The sequence below is a fragment of the Corvus moneduloides genome, chromosome 17 (assembly GCF_009650955.1).
Source record: "Corvus moneduloides isolate bCorMon1 chromosome 17, bCorMon1.pri, whole genome shotgun sequence".
NCBI classification, from domain to species: Eukaryota; Metazoa; Chordata; class Aves; order Passeriformes; family Corvidae; genus Corvus; species Corvus moneduloides.
In genome coordinates, this window is record NC_045492.1 from 3,245,053 (window position 1) to 3,272,349 (window position 27,297).

Here is a 27,297-nt window from a genome sequence, read left to right on the forward strand (position 1 = left end):
TTCAGCAGCGGAGTGGCTCCCCGTCAACTTTACACCAGGTGACTCAGGGGGACCTTTAGCTGCACAATAAATCACTTAGAGTATCTGATATTTTTATTGCAATGATGTTAGGATTTCTCCATCTGCTCTGCTGAAGGGAGTCACCATATCCCAATGAGTTATTGCATCCCTACTATGGGGTACATTTAATTGTGCTTCTGCCCTGCCACATACCCAGGCAACAAAATACCAGTTCAAGGGAAACAGCAAAATGCATGGGAGAGCCAGGCACAGCTCTGTCTGAGGACACAGCTGTGGTGCCAGCTGAGCTAGTTCAGCAGGAGAGCATTACTTCTGGAGCTTGGACATCACCAGTGAAACCTACTTTGTCTCAATATGAAAATTAAATTTCACATGGATTTTAACACTAGTAACTACTCTGGTAAAAAAAACCCAGAAACATACTTCAGATAGGGTTGCAAGCAACTTTTCTTCCCAAAGGTAGAGAAGCCAGTCTTTCTGAAAGCACCACACATTCAAGTGCAAGAAATCCACACATAAGCTCAGGTATTAGAACCTTTCTGCCACAGGAGTGGAAACTTGCCAGACCCACAAAACATAAACACGGGAGATAATGGGGTTTATTAGCTTCTAGCTGTCGGATGTTGGCTGTTCCTCATCTCGTGCCTCTACCCACATCCACCTCGTTCACCAGGGAGTTGTGGCACCTGCCTCGCTCCTGTCTGACTGCTCTGAGCTCTCAGCAGGTACAACTGCAGAGGCAGAGCTGCGAGTCAGGCGCTCCCCGCTGCTATGCCGGGCACTTCGGTGCATCCCAGGAAGGGCAGAGAAGCTTCTCGGGAAGGGCAGAGAAGCTTCCCGGCACAGCTCTTCCCAAGGACACTGCAAGCAAACACGTGCTGAACCTATCTAAAGATTAGCCCCTCTCAGGTTTTATGTTTTCATTCACCTCAGTAGAAATCGACACTGTTTGTATACTTTAGGGTGCTATTTACACATCTTCTCCACCACAATAAAAACAGAAACTTACCAGTAAAAAGCAACTTTGTCCCCAAGCTTCTTCTCATTGACATTTCTGTCCAGGAGATTGTAGCAGATGTTGGTGGTCGCTCCTTTCATCCACTCGATGAAGATCTTCCCCTTGGTCACGTCGAAGTTGTACTTCAGGAAGGGGCCCGTGTGCTGACGCTTCCAGTAGAACTCTTTAGCGATGTCCCCCCAAAATTCTGCAAAGGCAACGGGCGCCGGAGCCCGTGAGCGGGAAACAGGGATGGGGAAAGCAAGGAAAGGAAAGCGGGGATGAGGGAAACGGGGATGAGGCACGTAACATTCGTGGCGACACGAGGGGCACCCCCTGCGCACCTCCCACGCGGGGGTTCGCGGAGGGCTCCCCACAGCCCCGCGGGCAGCCCCCGGAGGGCCCGGGCAGCCGCCGCCCCGCCGCGCCGGCCCCGCGCGGCCCCGCTCACCGTGCGGCTCCTCCACGGAGCGCTGGTAGAGGCGCTGGTAGTGGGGCAGCGAGGGGACATGGGCCGCGGGCAGCAGCTCGGGCCGCGGCCGGTAGAGCCGGGCCTGCTCCCCCGGCAGCACCATGGCGAGACGCCGGGGCTATGCGCGGGCGGGGGCCGCCCAGCCCCGCTCCGCCGCCGCGCCGAGCCGGGGGCGGGCACGGCGGGCACGGCCCGCCCTCACGGCGGAGCGGGGCGGCGGCCATGTTCCAGAGCGGCCGTGTGCCCCGGCGGCGGGGGCAGCGTGCTGCTGGTGTCCCTGTATCTCTGGTGTCCCCTGTGTCACTGCTGTCCCCTTGTTTGCCGTGTCCTTTCTGTCAGCGGTGTCCTCTGTGTCAGTGGTGTCCCCCTATCAGCCAAGTCACCCTGCAGCCATGTACCCTACCCGCCGTGTCCCCCCCGTCAGCCGTTTGTCCCCCACCAGTGGTGTTCCACTACCAGTCACGGCCCTTCTGTCAGTGGTGTCCCCCTGCCGGCCACGTCCCCGCCATCAGGGGTGAGTCCCCACCCTGTCAGCAGTGTCCCCTGTCAGCGGTGTCCCCCCGACAGCCATGTCCCGCTGTCAGTGCTGTCTCTGTCAGCGGTGTCCCCCTGACAGCCATGTCCCACTGTCCCCTGTCAGCCCACGGCCCCCTGTCCCCCCACCATCAGCCCTATCCCCCCATGCCAGCAGTGTCCCCATTTAACTGTGCTGCCCTGTCAGCCACCTCTCCCTCGTCAGCAGGAGCTGTGTCCCCTTCGTGCCAGTCCCTGCCACTTTGCCAGGCGAGGGGAGCAGCCCAGAGCGCTATCCATGAGATCCAGCCCAAATACAAGCCAGCAGACATGACCAACACTCCATGCCTTGTCCCCCTGGAGAAAACAACTTTCATTTGGATCCATGACCCTCCACTTCCCCTCCACTGAGCTGTGTGAGCACAGCAAGCTGTGGCAGTTCACGGAGCACCTTTCTCCTGCAAGAACATTGTACAGATCTTTTGAGGTAGTGAGAAATTAGGCTTTTTCTTTTTCTTTTTTTTTCACTTTTTTTTCACCAAGAAGGCAGTCAAATGCTGGAACGGGAGCCCAGAGTAGGAGCAGGGTCACAGTCTTTAGACAAAATTCAACAAGATAAGCCCCTGAGTAACCATGCCCATTGGAGCAGGAGGCTGGAGCTGGGGTCTCCCAAGGACCAACGTGATTCCAAGAGTCTGGTCTCAGAGCAGGAGTTGCCTGTGGTTGTACCTCCTGCAGCAGACTCTCAATCCTTGACATTAAGCCCACCTGCCCCTACAGCATTGCCTGCCCCTATGACATTGCCTGCCAAGAAGATATTTCTTAGGCAGGCTGCCAAAACCTCAAATTCCTTTTCTCCACTGGGGAATATCACCCTTTGGAGCAAAGCACTGCTGTGCCCAGGTGCGGAAGGTATCTTTTCAGCTTTATACCGGCTAGCGCTTGTATTTCAATGCCTTAGAAAGCCTCGAGCAGCCTTGAGAGGTAGCACGGGCAATCTAGCACTTTAGTAGCTCTAAAATCGGTACCTGAATCAGCTGCAGAGCAAATACCATCAGCAGAAGCAAAGAGGGAGAAATATAGCTCCCTGCTCGCTCAATTCCCTGCAGTTAGAAGCCTTCAAATGAGACAGACGACCAGAGATGTTTACAGGAAAGTAGCTGAGCTGAGAGAGGGCGTTTGCCTCCCCTCGACCATCTTTTATTAGGAGAAGGGGAAAGGGGAGGACTGGGGGCGGACCCGGGGTGAGCGGCCAATCAGACACTGCTGAAGAGTCTGAGTTACATTTGGCTTTGCCCGCGCTTGGAACAAAGGAGCTATGAGCACATGTCTTTGGGAGGGGGGAGGGGAAGCTCAAAACAGGCAGCAACAATTCCCTATTTTTTTTTCTTTAAAGCTGGGTTGTAACTCTTAGTAACTTAAAAGTGCATAGAACAGTAACAAAACAGTGCAAAATATAATTGTAATCTATCGTCCCTACAACTCGACAGTACCTAGGATGCCTTTAAACTAGTTCCCCAGTCAAAACTCAGGGGTTTAGTCAGGACATCTATGGTATGGAGTATCAGGACAAAGGTTTACAAAATACAGTGCAAAAACCTGAGTGCAAAACAGTGCAACTTAACTTAAGGGATTAACATAAAGATCTGCAGTAGGGGGTTTACATGAAGGTGCAAAATCAGGATTCTTTTTACGGCGTCTCTTCCAGGAGGCAGTTTTAACCTCCTTAACTTTTGAGGAAGTGACATAAGGTTTTACCCACTTGCCTGGGATCCATCTCAGTCCTTGAGGGGTAGATACACTGGCATACCCACGTCCCCAAGTTACAAGTTTGTACGGTCCTTGGATTTTTTGAGTCTCTGGGTCCCGGATCAGGACTTCTGGATTTTCCTGCAGTTTCTGTCTCCTGGTGTTCTGGAAATGACGATAGATGGGAGGGTTTGGATCCTCAAAGGTGCCATTCAGGAGGTTTATGGTAAACAGTGCTTTGCTGAGTCTGAGGACAGGTGAGTTGAGTTTGGTGGTCCCTGATTGTTGTAGCAGCATTCGCTTGAGGGTTTGATGGGCACGTTCAACAATGCCTTGTCCAGTTGGGGAGTGAGGAATACCTGTAACATGTCGAAATCCCCACTGCTGACGAAAGTTTTTAAACTCCTGGGAGGTGTAGGCAGGTCCATTATCAGTTTTTATCTCCTCAGGTATACCAAGCACAGCAAAAGCTTGGACAAGATGTTTTTCAACATCCTTAGCCTTTTCACCTGCATGTGCAGAGGCATACATAGCACCAGAGAAGGTATCAATAGAAACATGAGCGTATTTTAATCTCCCAAATTCAGGGAAATGTGTGACGTCCATTTGCCACACTTCACCGCTATTAATGCCTCTGGGATTGACCCCCATGCCCAGTGATGGAAGCTGTAGCTTCTGGCAGTTGGGACATGTTGCCACTATTGCTTTTGCTTGTGTCCGCGACAGATGGAACATGCGGATAAGAGCAGGAATATTTTGATGGTACATGGCATGGCTCAATTTTGCTTGTTCAAAAACTTGGGGGAGCTTTGGTAAGTCGGCTGATAGAACTATTTCTGCTGGCATAGCCAGAGCATCAGCTCTACGATTACCTTCCGCAATAAATCCTGGCAGGTTTGTATGTGACCTCACATGCATGACAAAATAGGGATGCTCTCTGTGGGAAACCAGATAAATTAATTTTGAGAGTAAATCATAAATTTTCTTGTTTGAGATTTCTTTTAGGAGAGCATGCTCAGCTCTAACAGTTACTCCAGCTACATATGCTGAGTCTGTGACCAAATTAAAGGGTTCTTTGAACCTCTCAAATGCTCTAACGACAGCTGCTAATTCAGCTACTTGTGGTGATCCCTGGATTACCTCGATGTCAGATTCCCACTTTTGCGTCTTTGGATTTTTCCATGTGACCACGGACTTTTTACTTTTTCCTGAGGCATCAGTAAAAACAGTAATCGCATCGAGGGGTTTTCTACTTTGAATCTCTCGAGGGATGAAAGAGAATGGGAGATTAAACATGTCATGTTTTGGGTAATGATTTGAGATTTGGCCTGAGTAACTATCTAATGCAAATTGTAAATTTATATTATTTTGGAGTAGGTGATCTAATGCGTCAGTTGTTACAGGTAAATAGATGCATGCAAAGTCACATCCTGCCAGGGTGCGGAGCCTTGCTCTACCCTTCATGATAATTTTTGCCATTAGTTCTTGTGGCTGTGTGATGGTTTTAGGAGGTTGCAGTGGAAGGAATACCCATTCAATTATGATGAGGGGTTCCTTCTGCTCTTTGTCCCACTGAAATATGAGGCCATGAAAGCGTGGTACCTTCCCTAGAATGACAAGCTTAAAGGGTAGGGAGGGCTGATACCTGTGCGCTTGTCTGGTGGAAATGAGCTCTTGTATCTTTTTGAGAGACTGCCTTGCCTCTTCTGTCAGGGATCTAGGGGATGCTGGACCGCCTTCCCCTTTTACTAGGTTTGCAATAGGAGCTACATCCTCTGTGGTGAGTCCTAACCAGGACCTTAAATACTTCAGTGTCCCACAGATCTGTTGCACTTCCTCTAATGTTTTTGGGTTATTATTAATGGTGACAGGTGTTGGGGTGATAGAGGTTTCTGTGATTTTGAGTCCGAGGTATTTCCAAGGGCTTGTTCTCTGCATTTTTTCAGGTTGTAATTCAAAGCCCTTGGCCTCTAGGGCCTCAACCACCATGTTAAGTGTCTGCTCGAGATACTGATTATTGGGAGCACACACCAGCACATCATCCATGTAATGCAGGATGATGGCTTTCTCTGCCTTGGCACGGATGGGAGATAGAATTTTAGCAATATACTCTTGGCACAGAGTTGGGGAATTTTTCATACCTTGGGGAAGCACAAGCCAATGATAACGTTCCATGGGAGTTTCGCGATTAAGAGATGGTACAGAAAATGCAAATCGGGGGGCATCTGCAGGGTGGAGTGGAATATGAAAGAAGCAATCTTTAATGTCAAGAACAGCTAAATGCCAATGTTGTGGGAGCACTGAAGGTGATGGCATACCTGGTTGAAGGGGTCCCATGTCTTCAATAACCTTATTAACTTCTCTAAGATCTTGGAGTAGCCTATATTTGTTCTTTCCCGGTTTTTGTATTACAAACACGGGTGTGTTCCATGGGCTGTTAGTTGGAACTATATTTCCTTTAGCCAATTGTTCAGCCACTAATGTTTTGAGTGCCTCTAAGTTTTCTTTTTTTAACGACCACTGGTTAACCCACACGGGTTCATCTGTTTTCCAAGTTAATTTATGTGGATGGCACTCTGCTTCAGTGGCCTGCAAGGGAAAATTTTGATGCCTAGGCGTGATATCAATTTTTGTTCCCCACTGAGACATGGCATCCCTTCCCCACAGGGTGAATTTGGTGTCTAGGACATACGGACGAAGTGTCGCTATTTGTCCTTCAGGACCTTCAATTTGGATGGTGTGTTTGGACTGCTTTGCAATTTGGGTACCTCCAATCCCTTGTATGATGCCCTGAGATTGCAATTCCCATTGCGTAGGCCACTTATCAAATGGAATGACAGACACATCAGCACCTGTGTCTATCATTCCCATTATACTGATTTTATGTGATTTGTAACGGAGCTTACATTCTATTACAGGTTTGTCGTTTCCCAAAACCTCAGTCCAACAGATGGCTGGGATATGACCATCTGTGGGCAGGTATTTGGGCAGTGGAAAGGCCTGTGCAATGACTTGACCTTTAGGCATAAAGTACGGCGGATATATACATTGTACCATTAGGTTAGAACACCCGTTCTGATCCACTTTCATCAGTGTGGGTGTAACCTCTATCCCAGCAGGTGTTTCCCGAGTGTCCCCAATAACAAAAAGGTATGTAAATTCTGGCATGTGGTCCACATTCTGGAATGAAATGGGTATTACAGTCTGTTTGTTGTTGTTGAAATGGTGTGCTTTATCACAGGTTACCTTAAACCTGAGTCCAGAAGTCCAAGTTGCTTTGTCTGCAGCCCTATTTATGTCTGAACGCGGAGCTGTTAGGACGCGTTGAGTCGCTAGTTTCCCTGCTGTTGACCTGGGGAAACAGTCTTTGGAGAGTTTTTATCAGCAGTTATAATTGCTCTGCAATTGCGAGCTACATGTCCCTTTTTCTGACAACGATAGCATACAAAGTTACCGCGCGATTGAGTTTCTCCTGTACCTGTAACATTCTCCACAACCTCCCCAACCATCCCCACTTTTTTCAAAAAGGGAGCAGCTGTGTTCAGCTGCGCCTTCTTCGTACAGACTTCGAGGATGGATTCAACAGTAGGAGGAGGATACAGCGGGAGAGTGAGAATGACTTGTTTGCAAGCATCATTTGTATTAACTTGGAGAAGTTCGAGTAGGAGCGCTTGTTGGAGGTCAGGATTAGGGACCTGGGAAAAGACAGCTTCGTACAAACGGTTATAAAACTGAATAATATTTTCATTTGGCGATTGCTTGATGGTGGTATAATGAGAATTAGGAGTTTGAGATGGTAATAATGTTAAGGCCTTTTCAGCAGCACGTGTGATTTCAATAAGAACTGGACGAGGGATAAGCATTGCTTGTTTTTGAGGATTTGCCATATTATTGTCACCAGATAAAAGGTCTAATGTGATATAATTGTTTTCAAAATCCAGGTAATTATCTGGAGTTTGCCACAAAATTTTTAATAAATCAGATAAAATTATTTTCCATTGCTTTTTCCACACCATAAAATCACCAGGTGTGAGAAGAGTTTGCATTAATGTAAGTAAATCATGAGGTACAAGTAAGTGAGTTGCAAAAGTAGCACTTAAAAGGCTCTTAAAATAATTACTATGCATTCCAAACTCCTTAATTGCCTTGCACAAATCCTTAATATCAGAATAAGAAAGGGGTTTCCAGTCAGGGTTAGCTCCATTGCTAGTACAAGAGAGTGTAGTAGAAGCAGTTGGAGTTACTTCCTGGTAGCCATGGGTTCCCGGATTCAGAGGGGCGGTCACAGGATTGTGGGAACCTGGGGCGGGACAATGGGAAGCAGGGGCGGGGAGTGGAGGGGCAGGGGCGGGGAGTGGAGGCGGGGACACGGCCGGAGAAGGGGAGGGGTCGGGGGCGGGGTTGTGGGAGGCAGGGGCGGCACTTGAGCCGTGGGCGGGAACAGAGGGAGGGGTGAAACACGACACTGTGGGGGCGGGGTCAGGTTGTGACACAGGAGTGGGAGGGGACGGGGACAAGAAGGGATTTGTGGGATGGGGAGAAAGGGATTGTGGGAGGTGTAGTTTGGAGAGGAAGGAACATTGCGTCCGCCATTACTGGAGACAAACAAACTGGGAGAAACGCGGTTGGGGGGAGGGGTTTTTTCTTGGCCTGCGAGCACGTGGCAATGGCCGTCCCTGGGAACAAAGAGGTCAGGGGAGAAGGGGTTTCTTCGTGCGCTTGAAACATGAGGGCTAGAAACTGGGGAAAAGGGAGTGGAGAAAAGGGGTTGGGAAGGTCCTGGGATGGGCTCCGGATTCCCATCCAAGGCAGGGTGCTGAGGAAACACGGATGAGCCAGGAGGACGATAGCTCTCCTGTGCTGAGAAGCAGTCTGCTCTAGCTGTGTTTTCCAGCGTAGGGGAAGAGGGGTCCGGGACACAGGGGTTGGAAGAGGGTATAAGGGAATTAGCAGGGGGGTTTTGCAGTGGCTTTTCATATACTGCCTTTTTCTCCGGCAAAGTATAACTTAGTAACTGGAGAGGAAAGAATTTTGAAACTGTTTCATCTCCTGCACGCCTCAGAGAGGAGAGTTTTCTCCCCACCTTATCCCAAAATTCAGCAGATCTTATGTCTTCGGAGGTCAGATTAGGAAAGTACTGAAAAAGCCATTGTACAAAAGATTGAACTAGATTTTTAGGGTATTTATGCCCAGTTAAAGAAAGGTAACTTTGAACTTGGTGGTATATTTCTCTATGGTGTGCAGAAACTTCAGATCCCATTATAAATGCACCACCAAACCTCAACCCCAACTCGCCAAAAAGGAGGAAAAAAAAGAGAAAGTTTGCACCGGCACCAGCTTAAGACAGGAGCCCCTAAATCAGCAGGGAGATACTCACCAGAATTCTGGATTTATCACAGGAAAGCAGGTCCGGAGAAAAAAAAACGCGAGAAGGGTCTTCTGCTTTCCAGCCGTTCCCTCGCCACGTGGCGTGGGGGGAGGGTACAGGCTGAGGCTCTGGGTTCGATGTTACACAAAAAGTAACACCTCGCCACACAGAGCTGGCACAGCAGGACGTGCAGAGCTAACTCCAGCAGACACAGCTGCCGGGACACCCTGAAAATCTCTCAGAACCGGAGTTCAGAGATAGCACGTTGGGGGCCAAATGCGGAAGGTATCTTTTCAGCTTTATACCGGCTAGCGCTTGTATTTCAATGCCTTAGAAAGCCTCGAGCAGCCTTGAGAGGTAGCACGGGCAATCTAGCACTTTAGTAGCTCTAAAATCGGTACCTGAATCAGCTGCAGAGCAAATACCATCAGCAGAAGCAAAGAGGGAGAAATATAGCTCCCTGCTCGCTCAATTCCCTGCAGTTAGAAGCCTTCAAATGAGACAGACGACCAGAGATGTTCACAGGAAAGTAGCTGAGCTGAGAGAGGGCGTTTGCCTCCCCTCGACCATCTTTTATTAGGAGAAGGGGAAAGGGGAGGACTGGGGGCGGACCCGGGGTGAGCGGCCAATCAGACACTGCTGAAGAGTCTGAGTTACATTTGGCTTTGCCCGCGCTTGGAACAAAGGAGCTCGGAGCACATGTCTTTGGGAGGGGGGAGGGGAAGCTCAAAACAGGCAGCAACACCCAGGGAGCCACCTGCCCTGGGAATTTTGTGCTGGTTTGGGCCAGGGCCAAGGTGGCACACTGTCAGTGAGCAGGTACAGCCTGCTCTGGTATCCTTGGGTTTTCCATGGTTTTGTGCACTCCCTGGGAGTGTTGCCCTTCTGTAGACAGGAGGAGACACGAACCTGTGGACTGGTGAGCATCGTCTGCCACTCCAAGCAATGTCATTTCCATTAAGGATGCTCCCTAGTTTTGAAGGGTGTACCTGTGCTGCAGCTCCCTGCTCAGGTGTCAGTTTGCTGCCTGCCCACACTGCTTCAGGGTAAAGATTCTTCTGTGACCCCATTTAGGAGGACACAGCTGGTTTACTCTGAGGTGAAACCCAGGAGTAGTTCAGGTGATATCTCCCTCCATGGACTGTGTCCTATGGACAGTATCACTCCAGAGATACTCTCTACACACCTCCAACATGAGCTCAGCAGGATTTACACCCCAAATCTGTCAGCCACCCCCACACCACACTGTAGCCCGTGTAACAAAGCTTCCTCAGCCATGTGGTATAAAATCCCTGTCCTGGAAAGCTATTTCATTGTTAGTTACAGGGGGAAAAAAAAAAATCACAGGAAGAGCAGTGTGCAGGGTCTCGATCATTATCACATGGATGAAGGTGAAATCTCCAGCACAAGTCCAATCCATCCAGATGCCCAGTTTTAGCACATTCCTCATTGGACTTTCAGCCTGGGATCACCAGTTTCTGAGCCCAGGCTTTCTTTGTAGGTAGACCAGTAAGGATACAGCCAAATCCTGCAAAACGCTTCCCCTCACCAGCCAGCAGTATCATTACCTCCAAGTTCCCTATTACAAAAAGTGGGGGGTTTTAAGGAAAAGTCAATTTGTCTCTGCAGCCTGGGGTCTCTGACAGGCCTATTTTTGAAGCTCCTCAGGAGCTATAGGAATTGCACTCCAGCACTCCCCTTGGATCGATGGTTTGGGCACAGCCCCATGAGTGTCTGGGTACACTTGGCACATCATTTAACAAGCCCAACTGGAAACCACACTGATCCTCTCCTGAGAAGTGGGACAAACCCAGCAGTTCTGATGTCCTTCAGACTCCACCTCAAGCTGAAAATTTTCTGTTATGAGTTGCCGACCTTCAGCTCTAGCAGCCTGTGTCCCAGGGATTTGGCATTTACCAGCAGCTTTCTAACAAATCCTCTGTCCCCCTAAGAGCCAGGAAGGGGGCTGTCATTCACCCCACTGCTGCAAAAGGGCTTTGTCTCTCTCCTTGTCACAGGACAGTGTCCCAGAGCCAGTGAAGAGGTGGTTTGCAGATCTGGGAGGCACCCTCTGCTTCCCTTCTCATTGGCCTTTTTGCTTTTGGTGATTTGTTCAGCTGAAATTCCCCACCAGCCTCAGTGACAGCATGATTTCTGTCCAGCAACTGTTGCCTGAGTGTGCAGGACATTCTGAGCCACAAGGCTGGGGCAGCACCACGTCCCACCAGCCCACAGCTGTCCTTCATCCAGCGTTGTCCAGCTTGGGCTGCTGCAGCCAGGGAATTCAGTTGTTGTGCTGCAGCTGTCCGCAGCTGTGGCCCAGGAAGCTGCCTGATGGGGAGAGGGTGCATCTCCTCTCAGAAAGCACCTGCAAAGCAGAAAATTCCAAATAGCCTCCTATTGTTTTCCCAAGCTCTCTCCTCTTCCAGTGACTGTCAAAGCAGCTGTGTACAGGATTGTGAACCACAGAGGTGGTACCATCAGTCTGACCCCCACAGCACAAAAAGCCCTCCTCACATTTTCATTTCAGTGTCTCACAGCTGCAAAAACACTGAATCATGGGATGCTTTGGGTTGGAAGGGAACTTTAAGCTCGTCTCATTCCAACCCCCTGCCATGGGCAGGGACACCTTCCACTAAGCCAGGTTGTTCCAAGCCCTGTCCGACCTGGCCTTGAACACTTTGTTGGTATGTCCAGACTTCCCTTGGTGATTTTACAGGATCTAGGAAAGGGCTCTTGCTGTGTGACCATGCTTTGCTGCTCTGGCTCCTCCACCCCAGAGAAGTTTGCATCCAGCTGGGCTCCTGCCCTGGGAGCTGGTGTGTGGTGGGGCTGGATGCTGCAGGGTTTGCTCCGAGCTTGGTTCCCAGCTCTCCTAACTCACCAGGCAGCCCTGGAAAATCAGCTGCTTTATAGGCCCTTTATTTCCCTCTTCCTGTAAAGGAATAAAAGTACTTAAAGTATATATGTTGATTTATATCAAGGTCTCTTGAAGAGACTCAGAGGGTCAAAAAAAGATACTGGCCAGGATATGTGGTGTCTTGCTCAGACTCTGCTTGGGATGATGCCATGAAGATTTTTTTGCCTTTTCTTTTATACCCCTGTTATACCTTTTTACAACTTCTGTATTCTCAGTGCTTTTTCCCTACATTCTTGGACTTGTTTGTCAAGCTAAGAGACTAAACATTTTAGAAGCTTCGTAGCTGGGGATCAGTGTGCCCCAGACCCCAAGGTCCCCTCCAGAACACATTCTGTAAACCAAGATAGAACCATCCAGGGGAAGGCTCCTTGGGAAGGGGGGCTCACTTGAACCTCTCATGGGGGAATCTTTGATAGATCTGCTAATTGGTAAAACCTATAATGTTATACCAGACCTTTTGGGGCATATTGGGCAGGGTGCATCTCGATGCATATGACCTGGACGTGTGCACCTAAGGATCCTTAAAGCAAATACCAAGGTAAAATCCCTTTTTCCCTTCTAACCATGTATGACTCTTGATTTTAAGACCAGGAAAAGGCATCAGGGATACTCAGGAAATTTGGGATACTCAGGAAACAGCCTCTCTAGTGCAGCGCCCACAGCAGCTCAGCAGCCGTGGTGGGACCCTTCACTGCATCTTCCCTGACATGAAAGATCTCAGTCCTGGAGATGCTGGGGGTGGGGGAAAGAAACTGGAAAGTGTGAACTGGTTTGTACACCTCAGACCTTCTGATCCTGGTGGGGTGAGCAGGAGGCAGCCTCACATGGGAAACTTGTGCTAATTTGGGCAAAGCCCTGCTCCAGTGAGCAGGTGACTTGCCTGGGGGCTCCAAGTGGGGTCACAGGGCATTGTCTTCTGACTGGCCTTATTGCCAATAAATGTGTGGGAATCACATCCCTGTTGGTGCAAATCACTGAGAGTGTCAGGCAGGAAGGATGCAACCCACAGCAGTGGGGGAAGGAACTCAGGAAGGCACAGAGGTGTCTGAGCCACACCGAGGCACCAGTGTGATGGCTGAGGCTCATGGGCTTGTCTGGAGGAGGACAGCAAGCCACCTCCTCTCCCACTGCCCGTCCACTCCTCCTCGAGTGTCTCCTGGGCAGGGCAGCCTGGACCAGGGCCCAGTGAGGCAGATCCAGCAGCTTGGTGATACAGCTGTCGGTGATGCTAATCAGAGAAGGCATCTTCTTATCATGGACCTTACTCTTGGTGAACATACCGCAGCACAAACAAGTTTATGCCTTGCAAGGCCATGCCAGAGGCAGTGAGAGCCTTTATCAGAATATCCCATAGCGGAAAGAGAAAGTTTTCTTTAACCACAGGCAAGGACAGAGAATTGAGGGGCAGAACAAAAGAGCAAAGGATCTGGAAGGAATCACAAGTGACACCAGCAAAACCTCCTGGGACCTGCAAAGCAGGGGTGAGATGGAGTGGGAGGCGCAGGAGATGGAGTGAGAGGATGTGACCAGGCTGTTGATCTTCCTGCTGGGGCTTTCTGGGCTAATTTTCAGCACATGGGCAGGCTGGGCAGCCCTTCACTTGTGCTGAATGAATCAGCACTCAGCAGCAACAGGGTTAAACACCGGCTTGCACTGTCTCTCCACTGAGGACACTCCCCCTCGTCGCTGGCTGCAGAGGAAATTTTAATCAGCACCGTGATAAGAGCCCTTCAGTCCTGCTGGGAGTTATCAGCTCCTTTGTTTGTAAATGTAACTGCTCAATACCAATACACTTGGCTCTGGGTTCCGGCACTTCCCTGCTCCACAGCCCTTTGGTTCAAGGTGCTCCCTCCCTCCAGCCGCCCGATTAATCGGGGTGTTAAAGCAGGCCAGGTTGTGCTGAAAACAAGGATCAAGCTTGAGCTGTTTGCTTTCTACCGCTGCTGTCACTGGGAGAGAGAGCTCTGAATTTGAGGCGGTTTTAAGCTTCAAGGAGTAGCTGATGAATATCAGAGCCTGGTAATTTAGCCCTCTGCAGAGTACAGACAATATATTCATAATCATTCTATATGGAGATGAGCTAGTAATGCAATCAGGCTTATAAATCAAACCCAGGAGACACGTTAGTGCTGTTTGCCTGAGCTTCTTCAGCGATCTATCCACGGGAAATGTCTGTCTGACTCTTAGATGGCGCCAATTAACTTATAAAGATGCTCTCTCCTCTCACAGTGGCTCATTTGTTTACTTGGGCTCTGCCAGCTGGTGCTATTTTCATTCTGGGAGAGGGGGCCAGGTCGGTAAGAGATTCGTTGGAAGCCTGGGCTGCAGAGGAAGGGAAACAGGGCTCGGGAGAGGCGGTGCTTTCATCAGCAGCACGGAGAGGAGATTGGGGTTTAATAAACAGCTTCCCTGTGTGAGCTGTCCCCAGGCTTCAGAGCATGTCCTTTCACACCCATAAACGTGGCTGCCTTCTTTTGTCCCCGTTTTATTGAGCAGGAAGGGCTAGCTGGAGCTCTGGGTCAGGCTCGGTCATGCCCAGGGCGAGGCTGTGTGAACACAGGAGCACATCCCACACTCCGGCAGCTTGGGAAGTAGCACCAGCGCCCGGTGGGGCTGTGAGGGTGATGCCAGCACCCAGCAAAGCAGCTCTGCTGCGTTCCTGCTTTGCTTCCTTCTGGCTTGGCCACGTCCTGCCCCACACCGTGCGGGGATGTCCGTGTGCTGAGAGCAGGGTGGGATCTGCTTTGACTGAGCAGGATTTGGGGCGGTGCAAGGATGCGCTGGCAGCCAGGCAGAGCTGGGAGCAAAGGGACACGGCTGGAGCAGGGCCAGCGCGGAGCTGAGGTCGGTGCTGACACCAGAGGGTGGTGTGGTTTCACTCTGGAAAGCCACCGCTGGAGCCACATCCCTGCTCTGGCACATCTGTAAGGAGAGGACTTGGAGACAAGCTCGCATTTATTTTTTCATAGAGACTTTTAATGTTTATTTTTTAACAGACTTGGTTTAAATTTTTGCTTTCTACAATAATTCAATGTAAAAATCCCAGTACAATATACAACAGTTTGAACATTTGGAATAAGAAATCCAGCTTGGGGAGACACGTAAGTTCAGCTAGTTCCTAACACAGGTAGCAAATTCCCTCCACCCTCCCCCAGATTTACCAGCCAGGAAGGCATGTGGGCAGGAATGCTTTACAAATGTCACCCCCACCCCATAAAGACACTGGGTGCCCTGTCCCTGCATTGCAGTGGGACAGTCCCTCTGGCACATCCCCTAGGAAAGGGCATTGTCCCCTCCATGGGATGGCTGGGAGTGTCCAACATGGCAAGGCAGAGTCTGTGGTGAAGCGAGGCTGGCTGGTCCTTGTGCGTGAGTGATATGGGATGCTGTGGAAAGGCCCTGCATGCAGGTCCCTCAGGGTCTGGAGCTCCCTTGGGACGGAGAGGAGACCTCTCCTCCCCTGGGCAGCAGTGCCAGCAGCCTTGTGCCCTAATGCAGCCATAAGGCTGTTGGAAGGGGATGGCCATGGCCCTGCAGGGCCCAGCCTGAGGGGAGGAAAACAAAGGTGATGAAGGGTCCCTGGCTCTTGGGTCTGAGGTGACATCTCAGGGATCACTGACTGGCCTAGGAGCTGGCAGCTTTTTCAGAAAGCCACTTTGGCCTGGCCCATGGTACTCAAGCAGCCTGGGAATAGTCCTGCTTGAACAGCCTGGGGTAGTCCTGCTCGAGCGACATGGGGTGGTCCTGCTTGGGCAACATGGGAAGGTTCTGCTCCAGCTACATTGGATGATCGTGCTCAAGCAACCTGGAGAGGTCCTGCTCAAGCAATTTGGGGTGCTGCTGATCAAGCACGGTGGGATGGTCCTGCTCAATCAGCATGGGATGGTCCTGCTGGAGCAGCATTAGGGTGGTCCTGCTGGAGCAGCATGGAATGGTCCTGCTGGGGTGGTCCTGCTGGAGCAGGGTGGGATGGTCCTTGTGGAGCACGGCATGGTCCTGCTGGAGCAGTGTGTGGTGGGTCTGCTTGAGCACCATGGAACAGTGGCAAGTGGCAGGGATAGTTCACGTCCTGCAGCGTCCCAAGCAATGCATCCAAAGCCATTCCTGGCCCTTCTCACCCCTCTTGGAAATCCTTCACTGCTTGAAGTGATCCCAGGAGAATCTAGTTGAGCTCCACGTTCCATGTTAGTTATTGCTAATGTTAGATCAGGACACTGGTGACTTTATCTGGCTGAGTTACTGAAACCTTCCAAGGGCAGAGATCATCCCCTTTCCCCCATGACCAGTTCCAGCTGCACCAGCCCTAAGGAGAAGTGTTTCCTGATGTCAGGAAGGGCCCTTCCTGCTTGCTTTGGGGGTGGCTGGTAGTGGCTTTTCTGGGTCAGTAAGGGATGGGATATACGGCAGGAGAAGCAGGAAGAGAAGCAGAAAATTGCAACTGGAGTCAGATGTGCTGGGAGTACAAGAGTTCAGGGAGGAAGGAGGAGGGGATGAAGGGGAGAGGTCAGGCTGGGAGAAGATTGGAAGTCAGGACAGAGGTGGGAGATGAAGGAGAATGTAAGGACAGTTAGAGAGGGAGCTGTGAGGCAAGGAAGGATGGCTGGAGAGGGAAATCTGTGAGGTATGTGGGACATTAGAGGACAAGGAGGGATATGAAGGTGGAGAGAAGTGGAGGAGCATGAGGAGAAACAGGGAAACTGTGGGAAACAAATGACAGAGGATGGTGAGATAGCCAGAGGTTGAGTATGAGAGGGGCAGGGCAAGAGCTGAAACTACAGGAAAAAGTATGGGGAACACTGGGAAGTGAAGGGTCACAGGAAGGATTGAGGTGGAGGAAGAAGTATGAGATGGAAGATGGTGGAAAGGACAATGAAAAGAGAGGTTGCATAGGATGAGGAGACTGGGCAGATGGTAGAAAGTGGAGGGTGAGGAAGGACAGGCAAATAGTGTTTGGTGTGGGGCAAGAGGACAAATGGAGGACAGTGGGAAGTGGAGGATGAGGACAAAATGGAAGAGGAAAACAAGAAGAGGTTAGATGGCAGGTGGTGGAGGAAAAGGATGGAGGGGAGATGGAGAAGAGGGACGAGGAGACAGCAGGAGATGGACAAGGATGACAGCAGGGACAGAGAGACACTTAGGGGGATAGTAGAAGACAGACTGGAGGGCAATGAAGGAGGATGGATGAGGAGATGGGAAATGGACAAAGGGGATTGGAAATGTGGAGGTGGAGAAGGTAAATTGGGGTGACATTGGCAGTTGAAAGGATGGTGAATTGGTGGGAGGTGAGGGTGGATTTTGGGATGGGGAAGTGAAGGAGGTTGAGAGAGGAGATAGGAAGAGAGAAGAGGATGAAGAAAGATGTGGAGAAGATGAGGAGTGGAGGAGGTTGAAACATGTTGGGGTGAAGATGGGAGCTAATGGAGGATAAGCAGGGATAAGCTGATGTAAGATGTAGAGGACAGTGGTGGTGGGAGCTGAAGAAGACATGGTGAGATGTTGACATGAACATGAAAGAAAAAGCTGGAGACAAAGCAAGTCACGGATGGATGGGACAGGGTGAAGGTGAAGAAGGAAGAGAAGATGTGAGAAGAAGGGGGGGTGAATGAAGATAAAGAACAAGATGTGGTGAATGAAGGAGGAGCAGGTGAGAGGGATGGGATGAAAGTGTTGCAGGAAGACTGGAGGGTGGGATATGGAGGGCAGTGGAGGAGCACAGGAAGAAGGGATGGGAGGTGGTGGGTGATGGAGCAGAACGAGGAGGAATAGGATGCAGCATAGGATGCAGGAGCACAAGAGGGTGGGAGGGAACATGGTGGGTAATGGAGGAGAACAGCATGGCAGGGAGGGATGGGACACAGTTGAGGACAGCACACTCTGGAAGGAGGGATGGGATCTGAAGGGAGTGGGGGAGAACAGGGAGGGATTGGAGGTGGTGAGTGACAGCAGAGCACAAGAAAGGATAGAACACGATGGAGGATACAGGACAGGAAGGAGGGACAGGACATGGTGGCTGATGGAAGAGCATAGAAATGAAGGATGGGACCTGGTGGGTGATGGAGGAGGGTGGCAGGGAGGGATGGAACACAGTGGATGACAGCAAGGAAGGAGGGATGGGTGGACAATGGGGGGGCAGTGGAAGAAGGGTTGGGACATAAAAGATGCACAGGAGGGATGGGATGTGGTGGGTGATGGAACATGGGAAAGAGGAATGGGATGGAGTAGCACAGGAAGGAGGAAAGAGGGCTGGGTTGGGTTAGGTGGGTGATGAAAGAGCACAATAAAGAGGGATGGAACATGAGGGATCAAAGAGCAGAGATGAAAGGGATGGGACATGAAGGATGATGGAGGAGCAAAAGAAGGAGGGGTGGGTTTTGGTGGGTGATGGAGGACCTCAGTGTGGGAGAGTTTAATGGAGTGAGGGGAGGCTGGGACCAGCAGGTGATCAGAGAATCACAGAATCATTAAGGTTGGAAAAGATCTTTGAGATCATCAAGTCCAACCAAGGGGCACAAGGGCAGGAAGCCATGGGCAGCAGAGGAAGGGGTATGTATGTGGGTGTGTGTGCAGGCTGGGGTGAGCTGCTGGGCAGGCTGGGATGGGACAGGGGAGCCATGAGAAACACCAGCATCACAAGCACAGTGCAAAGCCGAGGGGAGCCTGGTGTGGGGTGACAGTGCTGGCAGTGAGGACCCACGGGAGCTGACAAGAAGCCCTGGTGGTGTGGCACAGTTGGGGTCAGCACATGGGGGCAGTGTCAGGGACAGACAGGTGGCTGAGGAGAGGATGGGACACCATGTGTGGGCTGGGCAGCAGGCAGGACGGCAGGGACAGAGAGACAGGATTGCCCCACACCTCCCTTCGCAGCAGCACCGCCTCAGACAGGACAGACAGCACGGTCTCCCCACCACAGCATGGGAAGGCAGCACCAAGGGTGGGGGTGAGGGGTTGCAGGGCCTTTATTCATCACACAACAAGCAGGCATGACACAGGGGTGCAGGATGGGGTGGGCAGAGAGCCTGTCATCAGGGCAGAATGTGCCCTTCATGCGACCTTAGCATGGGCTGGTGAGAGGAAGCAGGAGGACAGGGCAGGGACAAGCGTGGCTTTGCCCAAAACACCTCGGGTTTCACCCCAGGCTGGGCACTGGTGGTGGGAAGGACAGGGGCAGAATCCACGGAGGGGCTGGAGTAGAATCAGCCATCTCCACACCGTAAGCAAATTTTCCCCACAAATTCCTTGCCGGCCTCAGCTCAGCCCCCCTGGGAAATGCCCAGCACCGCTATTTACAGAGTAAGACAGAACTGACCAATATTACAAATAATTAAAAGGCAGTTGTAAAAATGAGAAACCACATTCCAAAAACTAGAGAGTCTTTTAAAAAAACCAAACCAAACCAAAACCCCGATTATCCATGAAAATGCTAAAAACCACCCCGAAAGGATCTATGTACAGCAGGAGATTGCCCGTGGCAGTGCTGGACCTGACTCCTCTGTGGCAGGCAGAGACACAGCCCGGCCTCGGCTGCTGGTGAGGGTGGGCAGCACCTGCCCTGAGTGTCCCCCACCTGGGTGACAAGGGTCCCCCAGGGGCCAGCCAGGCGCCGCAGGAGCAAAAGGCCATCGGTGCTGGGCCTGCTGGGCCCTGGCTGATGCTGGTGTGTCCGGAGACACAGGCAGTGAGTGGCCGTCGCGGAGATGCTGACGGAGGCTGCGACGTGGCAGAGATGCAGCAGCTGCTGTGGGCAGCAAACGGCTGGACGGGAGAGGGCAGCAGCCTCAGCAGCACCAGCAGTTCTTAAGAGAAACTGCAAGATGACAATGTGCAGAGGCCCTGGAAGCAGTGTACAGAGCTCCAGAGCAATGCACAGAGCCCTTGGAGTGCTGTACAGAGCTCCTGGAGCAAGGCACAGAGCCCTTGGAACAGTGTATGGAGTCCCTGGTGCACTGTACAGAGCCCCAGAGCAATGCAGAGCCCTTGGAGCAGTTTATGGAGCCCCTGGAGCAATGCAGAGCCCTTGGAGCAGTTTATGGAGCCCCTGGAGCAATGCAGAGCCCTTGGAACAACGTGTAGAGCCCCCAGAACAAGGCACACAGCCCCAAAGCAATGTGTGGAGCCCCAGGCACCTGCAAGCAGCTCCATCTGGGTGAATCCCCGCCTGGCCCCTGGCAGGCAGCTCGAAAATAGGTCAGGCAGCTGCCTCAGAAATCTCTGTTCTCTCCTGGAGCTGCACAGAGGCACCAAAGCTGCTCTGTGTGGGGCTGGGTCACAGTCCCCCAGCCCCAGGAGCTCTGCAGTGCCATGGGGGCTGTTGGCTGCTGCCCCCTCCCTCTCTGGGTAAGGCTTTTTCTGGTGGTGATGGAGGGAATGCGCAACACAGACCGAGGGCCGTGCTGCAGCCTCCCAACCCACAATCTCTTAATCCAATTGGTGCCTCTCCAATGTAGCTCATTTCGGTATTTTTAAAATGCACTTGGTTTTACATTGCAGGCTGTCCGGAGTTGGGCAGAGCCAGAAGTGGAGGTTAAAAAAAAAAAAAAAAGAAAACACAAAAGAAAGGAAAAAAAAAAAAAAAAGAGAAATACGTATATTCAGCACTTGGAGGAGAAATAACTACAAGTGGCCCCAAGCAGGGAGGTGGGTGCAAGGAAGGGGCACCATGGCCCCTTGGGAGCAGGGGATGTGCACACACACACACAGAGGCACAGGCCACCTCTCCCCATGCTGTGCACCCAGCAATCCCAGCTCTGCAGCTGGAGGAGCCCAGGGACCACCCGGACCCTTCCCAGCAGCAAAGGGCCTCAGCAGCATCCCCAGCGCGGAAGGGTGGCCAGGGAGGGCCTGCAGCCAGCCCAGCGTGGGTGACCACAGGGAGCCTCCCTCCTCCTTCCTGCCGGGGAGGCACACGCGGCCCCGCGGCTGATGCAACCGCGCCGCAATCGGGGCCGGCGGGATGCTGGCAGGATGCGCCGGAGCCCGGGCAGGGCGGGCAGCGCTGGAGCCAGCACCCTCCATCCGCGGGGCTGGCGCGGCATCATCCCTCATCCAGTGCTTCCCTACAGCGGCCCTGCTGTGCCTCGCCCCAGCCCTCCCTGTCGACACGAGCAGCCTCCCGCGGCTGCTCTCCCTCTCTCAGCGCCCTCGAGCCCTCGGCATAGCGGGGTCTCAGCTGACATTCCCAGCGCGGTGGCACCGGCCAGGTCCCCCCCAGTGCCGGCAGCGGGTCTCCGCGCAGGCGGGAGGTGATGCAGCCACCCTGGCAGGGTGTCCCCGCGCACCCCGGGGCTACCGGCAGCCTCCGGCTCCACATCTGCTTCGTAAGCGTCCCCGGGGCCGAGGGGACGTTTAGGAGACAGATGCGCCCGCGCCGCCTCCGAGAGGGGCCCCCGCGGGCTCAGCGCGGGTGCTCTTCCGGCAGGACAGTGGATGGCAGGCACGCTGCGTCCCCCGGCCCCCCGTCCTCACTCACTCGAGGCCCCCGGCTTCTCCTCCGCCCTGGGGGGGTCCGCGGGGTGCAGTTTGCACTTGGAGGGGGAGTGGCGGACCGCGGAGCGGGATGGCCGGGCAAAGCAGGAGGTGAGGGACTGGGAGCTGCAGTCACACGCCGTGTCCTGCAAAGATAGACAGGGCACAGCGGGGTTAGAGGGGTCAGGCATCCTGTCCCCCGCCACGGCAGGACACCCCGGGGGGCTCCGTGCCTCGTTACCTCGCTGGCTATGGCCGAGATGAGGTCGGGGTCCCGCAGGGCTGCGTCCTTACTGCCCTGGCTGGGGGACAAGGGCTTGGGGTCCTCGCAGGTGCCCTGCTTGAGGACCTTCTTGTTCAAGATGCGAGAGATGTTTTCAGCTGGGTGGTGGGTGGTGGGGCTGGGGTGCTCGGCTCTCTTGCTCTCCTCCCCAGTGGCCTCCTTCTTCTCCTGGGGGGCAGTGGGGCTCTGCGCCCGCCCACAGACGTTCCTGAAGAACTCCTGCACGAGGCCGTACTTGGGTGCTTCGGGCTTGGCCCGGCTGCTCTCAGGGCAGCCCGGCTTCCAGATGGACTCAGTGCTGCCCGCGTGCTCCACCACGCTGAACAGGCTGGACAGGCCATCGTTGATGTTGCTGAGGACGGGGCTGTCGCGGGTGGTGGTGGAGCGGGCCCAGGCAGAGCCGTTCTGCTTGCTCTGGTGCAAGTTCCACAGGCTCCTGTCCTTGGAGGTGTCCAGCTTGGAGGAAGACCTCCTCTGGAGCTTTGGAGAGCCGTATTTTGGGGAGCAGCACGGCCGCTCGATCCTGGAGTGGACCTTATCCAGGGAAGAGGAGATCTGCTTGCTGCGCACGGACACGAGGGAGGAGCTGCGTGGCGACCAGCTCTTGCCATGCACGCCGGCACCGCGGGGCAGGTCAGTCTGGAGGCCCACGCTCACCGTCTGGATGGTCTGTGTGCCCACATGGGCCAGCCCCACCGTCTGGCTGGAGGTGCTTTTCACCTTCCTCTCCAGTGAGCTGGAGCGGATGGCCTGGCGCACGCAGTTGGTGATCTCCTTCATGTCGTCGCTCATGTTGCCGGAGATCTCCAGCTCGTGCAGCGACGGGGGGAAGTGCGGCACCGGCGGCACCGCGCTCTCCCCCGCGCCGCCGTCCAGCAGCTCCCGCTGCTGCTTGGAGAAGTTGCACAGCCACTGGCTGTAGGTGCCCTCGGCGCTGGCCGACTCCTCCGGCTCCTTCGGCTTGGCCATGGTGAACAAAAATCCGGGCTCGATCATGATCTTGCCCTCCTTGTTGTGCACCAGAGGCGCCTCCAGCCGCCGCACCACTGGCGGGCTGTAGTAGATGCGGATCCCCGTCTTGTCGGGTGCCGTGTAGCTCCTCTGGATTTGTTTCTGAGCTGGGTCGTGCCCGGAGAGGCTGCTTGCCCGCGAGTAGTCCCAGGAGGAGATGCCCAGCTTTTCCTTGGCCAGGCTGTCAGGGGCAGGTTGCTCGATATTCACATATGTACAGTTTGAGGGAGGAAGGCTGGTGCTGTCCCGGATCCCGTTGGGCAGCAGCTGGGTGGTCGAGGATGCCTTTTTGCCCCGGGCATGGTCACCCAGCCCTGGCACGGTCTTTCCAGGGAGGTAGGGAGAACAGTCAAGCAAGCTTTCAAACTCTGACATGGAGGAAACAGACTTGGTCCTGTGGGAGGAGAGAGGATGGGGATCAAAAGGGGGTAGGGCAGGGGGTTGGGGGACAGCTGAAGCACCCTGCTCCCACCCAATGAGACCTTCCTGGGCACCTAGTCCTGCTCCTCACAGGGAGCCCTTTGCTTCCAGGACTACCCTGGAACATGGTTGCATCTCTCCATGACTCTCAGGCATGTCAAGCCCAGGGGCCCCCTCTCTGTTGCAGGGACCATGGAGACACCAGCACACTCACCTTTTGAGGTTGGTTCCCTTGGCTTCTGCTTCAGAGATCGTCTCCTTGTCTGTGATTTTCTCATTGAGAGCCTAGGAGGGCACAGGAGAAAGCTCCGGGGTCAGCAAGCACAGGACCAGAACACAGAGATGGGCCGGGGCTCAGGTGCTGTGTCCTGCTCCCCTCCGGCACCACCAGCTTCCCCACACACTGAGGCACAGCATTCCCAGGACTACGTGGGGCTTGCTGGAACCACATCTATTTTAAATCGGGTTTTTATAACCCCATAGAAGCTCTTGGGGTTCAGCCATGCCCTTCATCCTCTCATTCTCCTGGCGCTCCCCCTTGCAGTCTCATTTGCTGTTTAAGGGGGTGTTAATTGGGGTGCACACATCCTCCCATCTAACCCTTAGCATAGACCTGAGCACTAAGAGCATCCTGAGAGCACTCCACCCTCTCTTACCCACCTCTTTCCAGTTGCTGCCGTGCTTCTCCTTTTCAGAGTGCTTCAATGCCCATGGATTGGATCCTTTCTGCAACTGGAGAATGTGTTGGTCACTCAACAGGTGCCACACATGCCTCTCTGGGCAAGCAAAAGCATGAAACATTCTTGGAGCAAGCAGCAGAGGCTGCAGGACACGTGCAGGATGGGGGACACCATACCTGGTTGAGTTTGTTCTGCAGGTCCTTCGCTTGCTGCTCTGCCTGCTGCTGCTCCTCCTTGAAGCGAGCCAGCAGCTCCACCTTCTCCTGGTTCCAGTTCTTCTCGCTGATCTGCAGCTGCTTGGTAAGGTCCATGACAGCGCTGTAGGACTCGGCCAGGAGATGCTGGTGCTCCTCACGCTCCCTCTTCAATGCCACCTTCCAGTCTGGCAGCGCACGCTCGGCAATCCCTTTGCCTGCCTTTGACTCCAGCTGTGGGGACAGAGTGGTGGCTGTGGGGGACCCATGGCTCCAGCGTGGTGCTGGACATCTCCAGCAAAGGGACAGGGCTGCAGGCATCCCGCTTGCCAGTGCCGGTTCTGTGCTGCCAGGCTGGGCAATCAGCGTGTCCCCAGGGACACATCACACGCAACATGGTATGCCCATGGCACAGCCAAGCCATGGTCAGCCCTGGCTTGCAGCCACGCCATGCCAGCTGGCCCAGCAGACGGTCACCCAGCAGGACACGGGCTGAACGTCCTGCCTGCCCGGCTGTGCTCCTGCCTGCAGGACATGGCTCCTGGAGAGGACCAGCCTCACCTGCAGTGCTGGCAGAGCGGCCCCTGAGGATGCAGCACCACTGGGGTGCTGCCACCACGGCAGCTCTGCTTGCTTTTGAGGAGGAGATATGGGAACTGGGGACCCATGCTCTGCCTGGAGAAATCCTGCCTGGAAAGTGCTGGCATCTGTGCTGGGGAGCGGAGCTGATGTACAGCTATGGGCTGCTGCCAGCACAGTGTGAGTGGAAACCTCTCAGTGCTGGGAGGGCAGGGCTGAGGGATCAATGGGACTCATCCTACAGGCAGGAGCTTCCCCCAGTGCCCAGGCTGCCCTCCCTACACCTCCTGCCTTCCCTGCATCCCTTTGCATCCCTTTTGCAGCATCCGCAGGGATGCTGCGCTGTGACTCGGGGTGGGGGAGAGGTGGGCTCTGATGCTGCTCTCAGCTGCCTGTCCTCAGGAGGGATGCTGAGCCCTGTCCCATCCCACCCTCCCCAGACAAACCCAGCAGAGGAATAAAGAGCATCCTCTGCTGCTCCACAGTCAGATTTCCATGCCAGCCCTGTTGCCATGGAAACTCTCCAGCATGAGTGGCTGCTAATTAAGATTCCCACAGTGCCACCCTGCTCCCAGCCCAGCACTTGGCACAGGGCACAGGCAGCCCCCCAGCCCCCCAGTAGGCATGGGGAAGCTCTACCAGCCCACGGGGTAGCCAGGGCTCCCACCTGGGTGATGTGGCACTTGAGCTCGGCGCGCTCCATCTCCCAGGCAGCCTTGGCCTTGGTGAACTGCTGCTGCAGCTCGCTGGCACCGCGCCGCTCCTCCCGCAGCTCTGTGCACAGCTCCTTCAGGGTCACCTTCATGTCCGCCAGCGTCTTGATGCACTCGTTGGGCTGCAGGAAAACAGGTGTGAGCACAGGCAGCAGGAGGGGACCCAACAGGGTGGGACTCTGTGGGAGCTGCCCTCTCTACATCCCAGCCCTGCAGGCTGCTCCCAAGGTGAGGGACATGGGAAGCCGCCAGGGCAGGGGACCATCCACAGCTGCAGCATCCCCACCCATCCATGCACCCTGAGAGGAGCCACAACCCCATGCCACACAGCCACAGCAGGGGCTGATCCTGCTCTGATCCACCCCTTGGGCTCATGGGGGACCCTGCTCACCGTGTTGGGGGTCCAGGTGTCCCCAGCACACATCTTGTTGTCTGCCTGTTGCTGCGGGGCGAGCTCCTCTTCTTCCAGCAGCAGGTACAGCTCCTTCATGCTGTTCACCTGTGGGTGACACCATGGCTGGGGTGATATGGGGACCCACAGCCTGTGGCCAGGGATGGGGGACACCCAAACAGCCCTGGGTGGGACATGAAGCATGAGGGATGCGCCCAACAGTGTGTTCCCCCCTCCAAGGCAGCCCACTGTACCTCCAAAAAGTCCTCGCCCTCACTGTGCACCACCTTGCCCTGGCGCCAGCGCTTGAGGAACCACTTGAGTTTCATGAAGAGCAGGAGGAAGCTCTGCCTGAACTGCTGTGACTCCTGCACCAGCAGGTTCTTCTCCTGGCTCCAGAACTTCTGCTCCAGCCGCCTCTGCAGGTTCAGGCTCTGCAGCTCAAACTCCCGCCGCAGCAGAGCTTTCTGGTGGTCCTCCTTCAGCTGTGGAGAGACAAGTGGCTCCAGGACAGGTGCTGGTGGCAGTGATGTGATGCCTCCCCACCAGGGTCTGAGCTAAGCCCGGTGCCAGCCCCACATCCCCATCTGGGGGAGCTGTGCCACCCTGGAAGCATGCTGGGGACAGCAGGGCCATTGAGGCAGTCCCATGGGGGAAGCCCTGCACGGAGGAGCGTGCTCAGCCTTGAAAACGGGACATGCTGTGTGTGCTCCCAGGTGACACCCAGGTTCCCACGTGGGTCATAGGGCTGGGGCTGGAGGTGGCACTGCCATGGGTGTGAGGACACTTGTCTCCCAGGGGCAGAGGCTGTTACCTACTCACCTGGCAGATCTTCTGTGAGAAGTTGTCCACCTCGTCCTTCCTCAGCTGCCTCTCCTGTGACAGCTGCTCCTGCAGCCCCCGCAGGCTCTCGTTGGCCTCTGACAGCACCAGCTGCAGCTCCTTCATCTGTAACAGCCCGGGGAGAGGATGGGGAAGGTGGGCTGCACTTCCCTGTGTCCCTCCCAGATGGGGCTCTGCAGCTTCTCTCGTCCCCAGCTCTCAAAAGGTTCAACCCCATCCCACAGCCCTGTCCCCAACCCCGCTGGCTGAGGGGATGTGGCTCCCTGCCCGTGTCATACCTCGGTGGCATAGGAGTCGTTCTCCTCAGCCCGGCAGGGTTTGTAGCTCTGGGGATGTGCGGGGTCCGTGTCCTTGGTGTGGGGGATGCGGAAAGGGTCGGCGTCCCTAAAATCAGGCTGCTGCATGCGTGGGCAAGTTAATGAGAACAAACCAAAAGAGCGGGAAGAAAAAAAAGCCAGAAAACAAAACAATGGGTCTCCGAAACAGTAAAGAACTACAAGACAACAAAAAGGATGAGGAGGAGAAGGAGCTTCATCACCATGGCGGGAGACAATGCAGAAACCAAAAGGAAACACAGGATGAGGAGACACGTGGCCTGGATTGTTTGGGGAAAGGGGAAAAAAGAGAGAAAGAGGGAAAAAATGTGCAAACACCAGTTACGGTGCCATGCAGTGACTGGGG

At 53.9% G+C, this 27,297-nt stretch overlaps 2 protein-coding genes across 4 annotated transcripts in view; both read right to left on the reverse strand.

Annotated features, from left to right (window-relative positions):
• Positions 1-1,635, reverse strand: part of ACSS2 (acyl-CoA synthetase short chain family member 2) — a 32,492-nt gene extending 30,857 nt beyond the window's left edge. Inside the window, exons 1-2 of one of the 2 annotated variants that reach the window (XM_032126734.1) lie at positions 1,470-1,635; positions 1,031-1,226 (exon numbers count right to left, since the gene is read on the reverse strand). In XM_032126734.1, the coding sequence (XP_031982625.1) occupies positions 1,031-1,226; positions 1,470-1,593 (320 nt within the window). In that variant the 5' untranslated portion in view covers positions 1,594-1,635. The remainder of the gene's footprint in view (positions 1-1,030; positions 1,227-1,469) is intronic. The other variant, XM_032126735.1, reaches the window with a different exon arrangement.
• Positions 1,636-14,994: 13,359 nt separating this feature from the next.
• Positions 14,995-27,297, reverse strand: part of SOGA1 (suppressor of glucose, autophagy associated 1) — a 29,599-nt gene continuing 17,296 nt past the window's right edge. The window contains exons 6-16 of one of the 2 annotated variants that reach the window (XM_032126687.1): positions 26,895-27,011; positions 26,596-26,721; positions 26,028-26,258; positions 25,774-25,881; positions 25,337-25,504; positions 24,073-24,324; positions 23,877-23,948; positions 23,431-23,501; positions 21,744-23,190; positions 21,507-21,648; positions 14,995-20,528 (exon numbers count right to left, since the gene is read on the reverse strand). In XM_032126687.1, the coding sequence (XP_031982578.1) occupies positions 20,500-20,528; positions 21,507-21,648; positions 21,744-23,190; positions 23,431-23,501; positions 23,877-23,948; positions 24,073-24,324; positions 25,337-25,504; positions 25,774-25,881; positions 26,028-26,258; positions 26,596-26,721; positions 26,895-27,011 (2,763 nt within the window). In that variant the 3' untranslated portion in view covers positions 14,995-20,499. Of the gene's footprint in view, positions 20,529-21,506; positions 21,649-21,743; positions 23,191-23,430; positions 23,502-23,876; positions 23,949-24,072; positions 24,325-25,336; positions 25,505-25,773; positions 25,882-26,027; positions 26,259-26,595; positions 26,722-26,894; positions 27,015-27,297 lie in introns of both variants that reach the window. The other variant, XM_032126686.1, reaches the window with a different exon arrangement.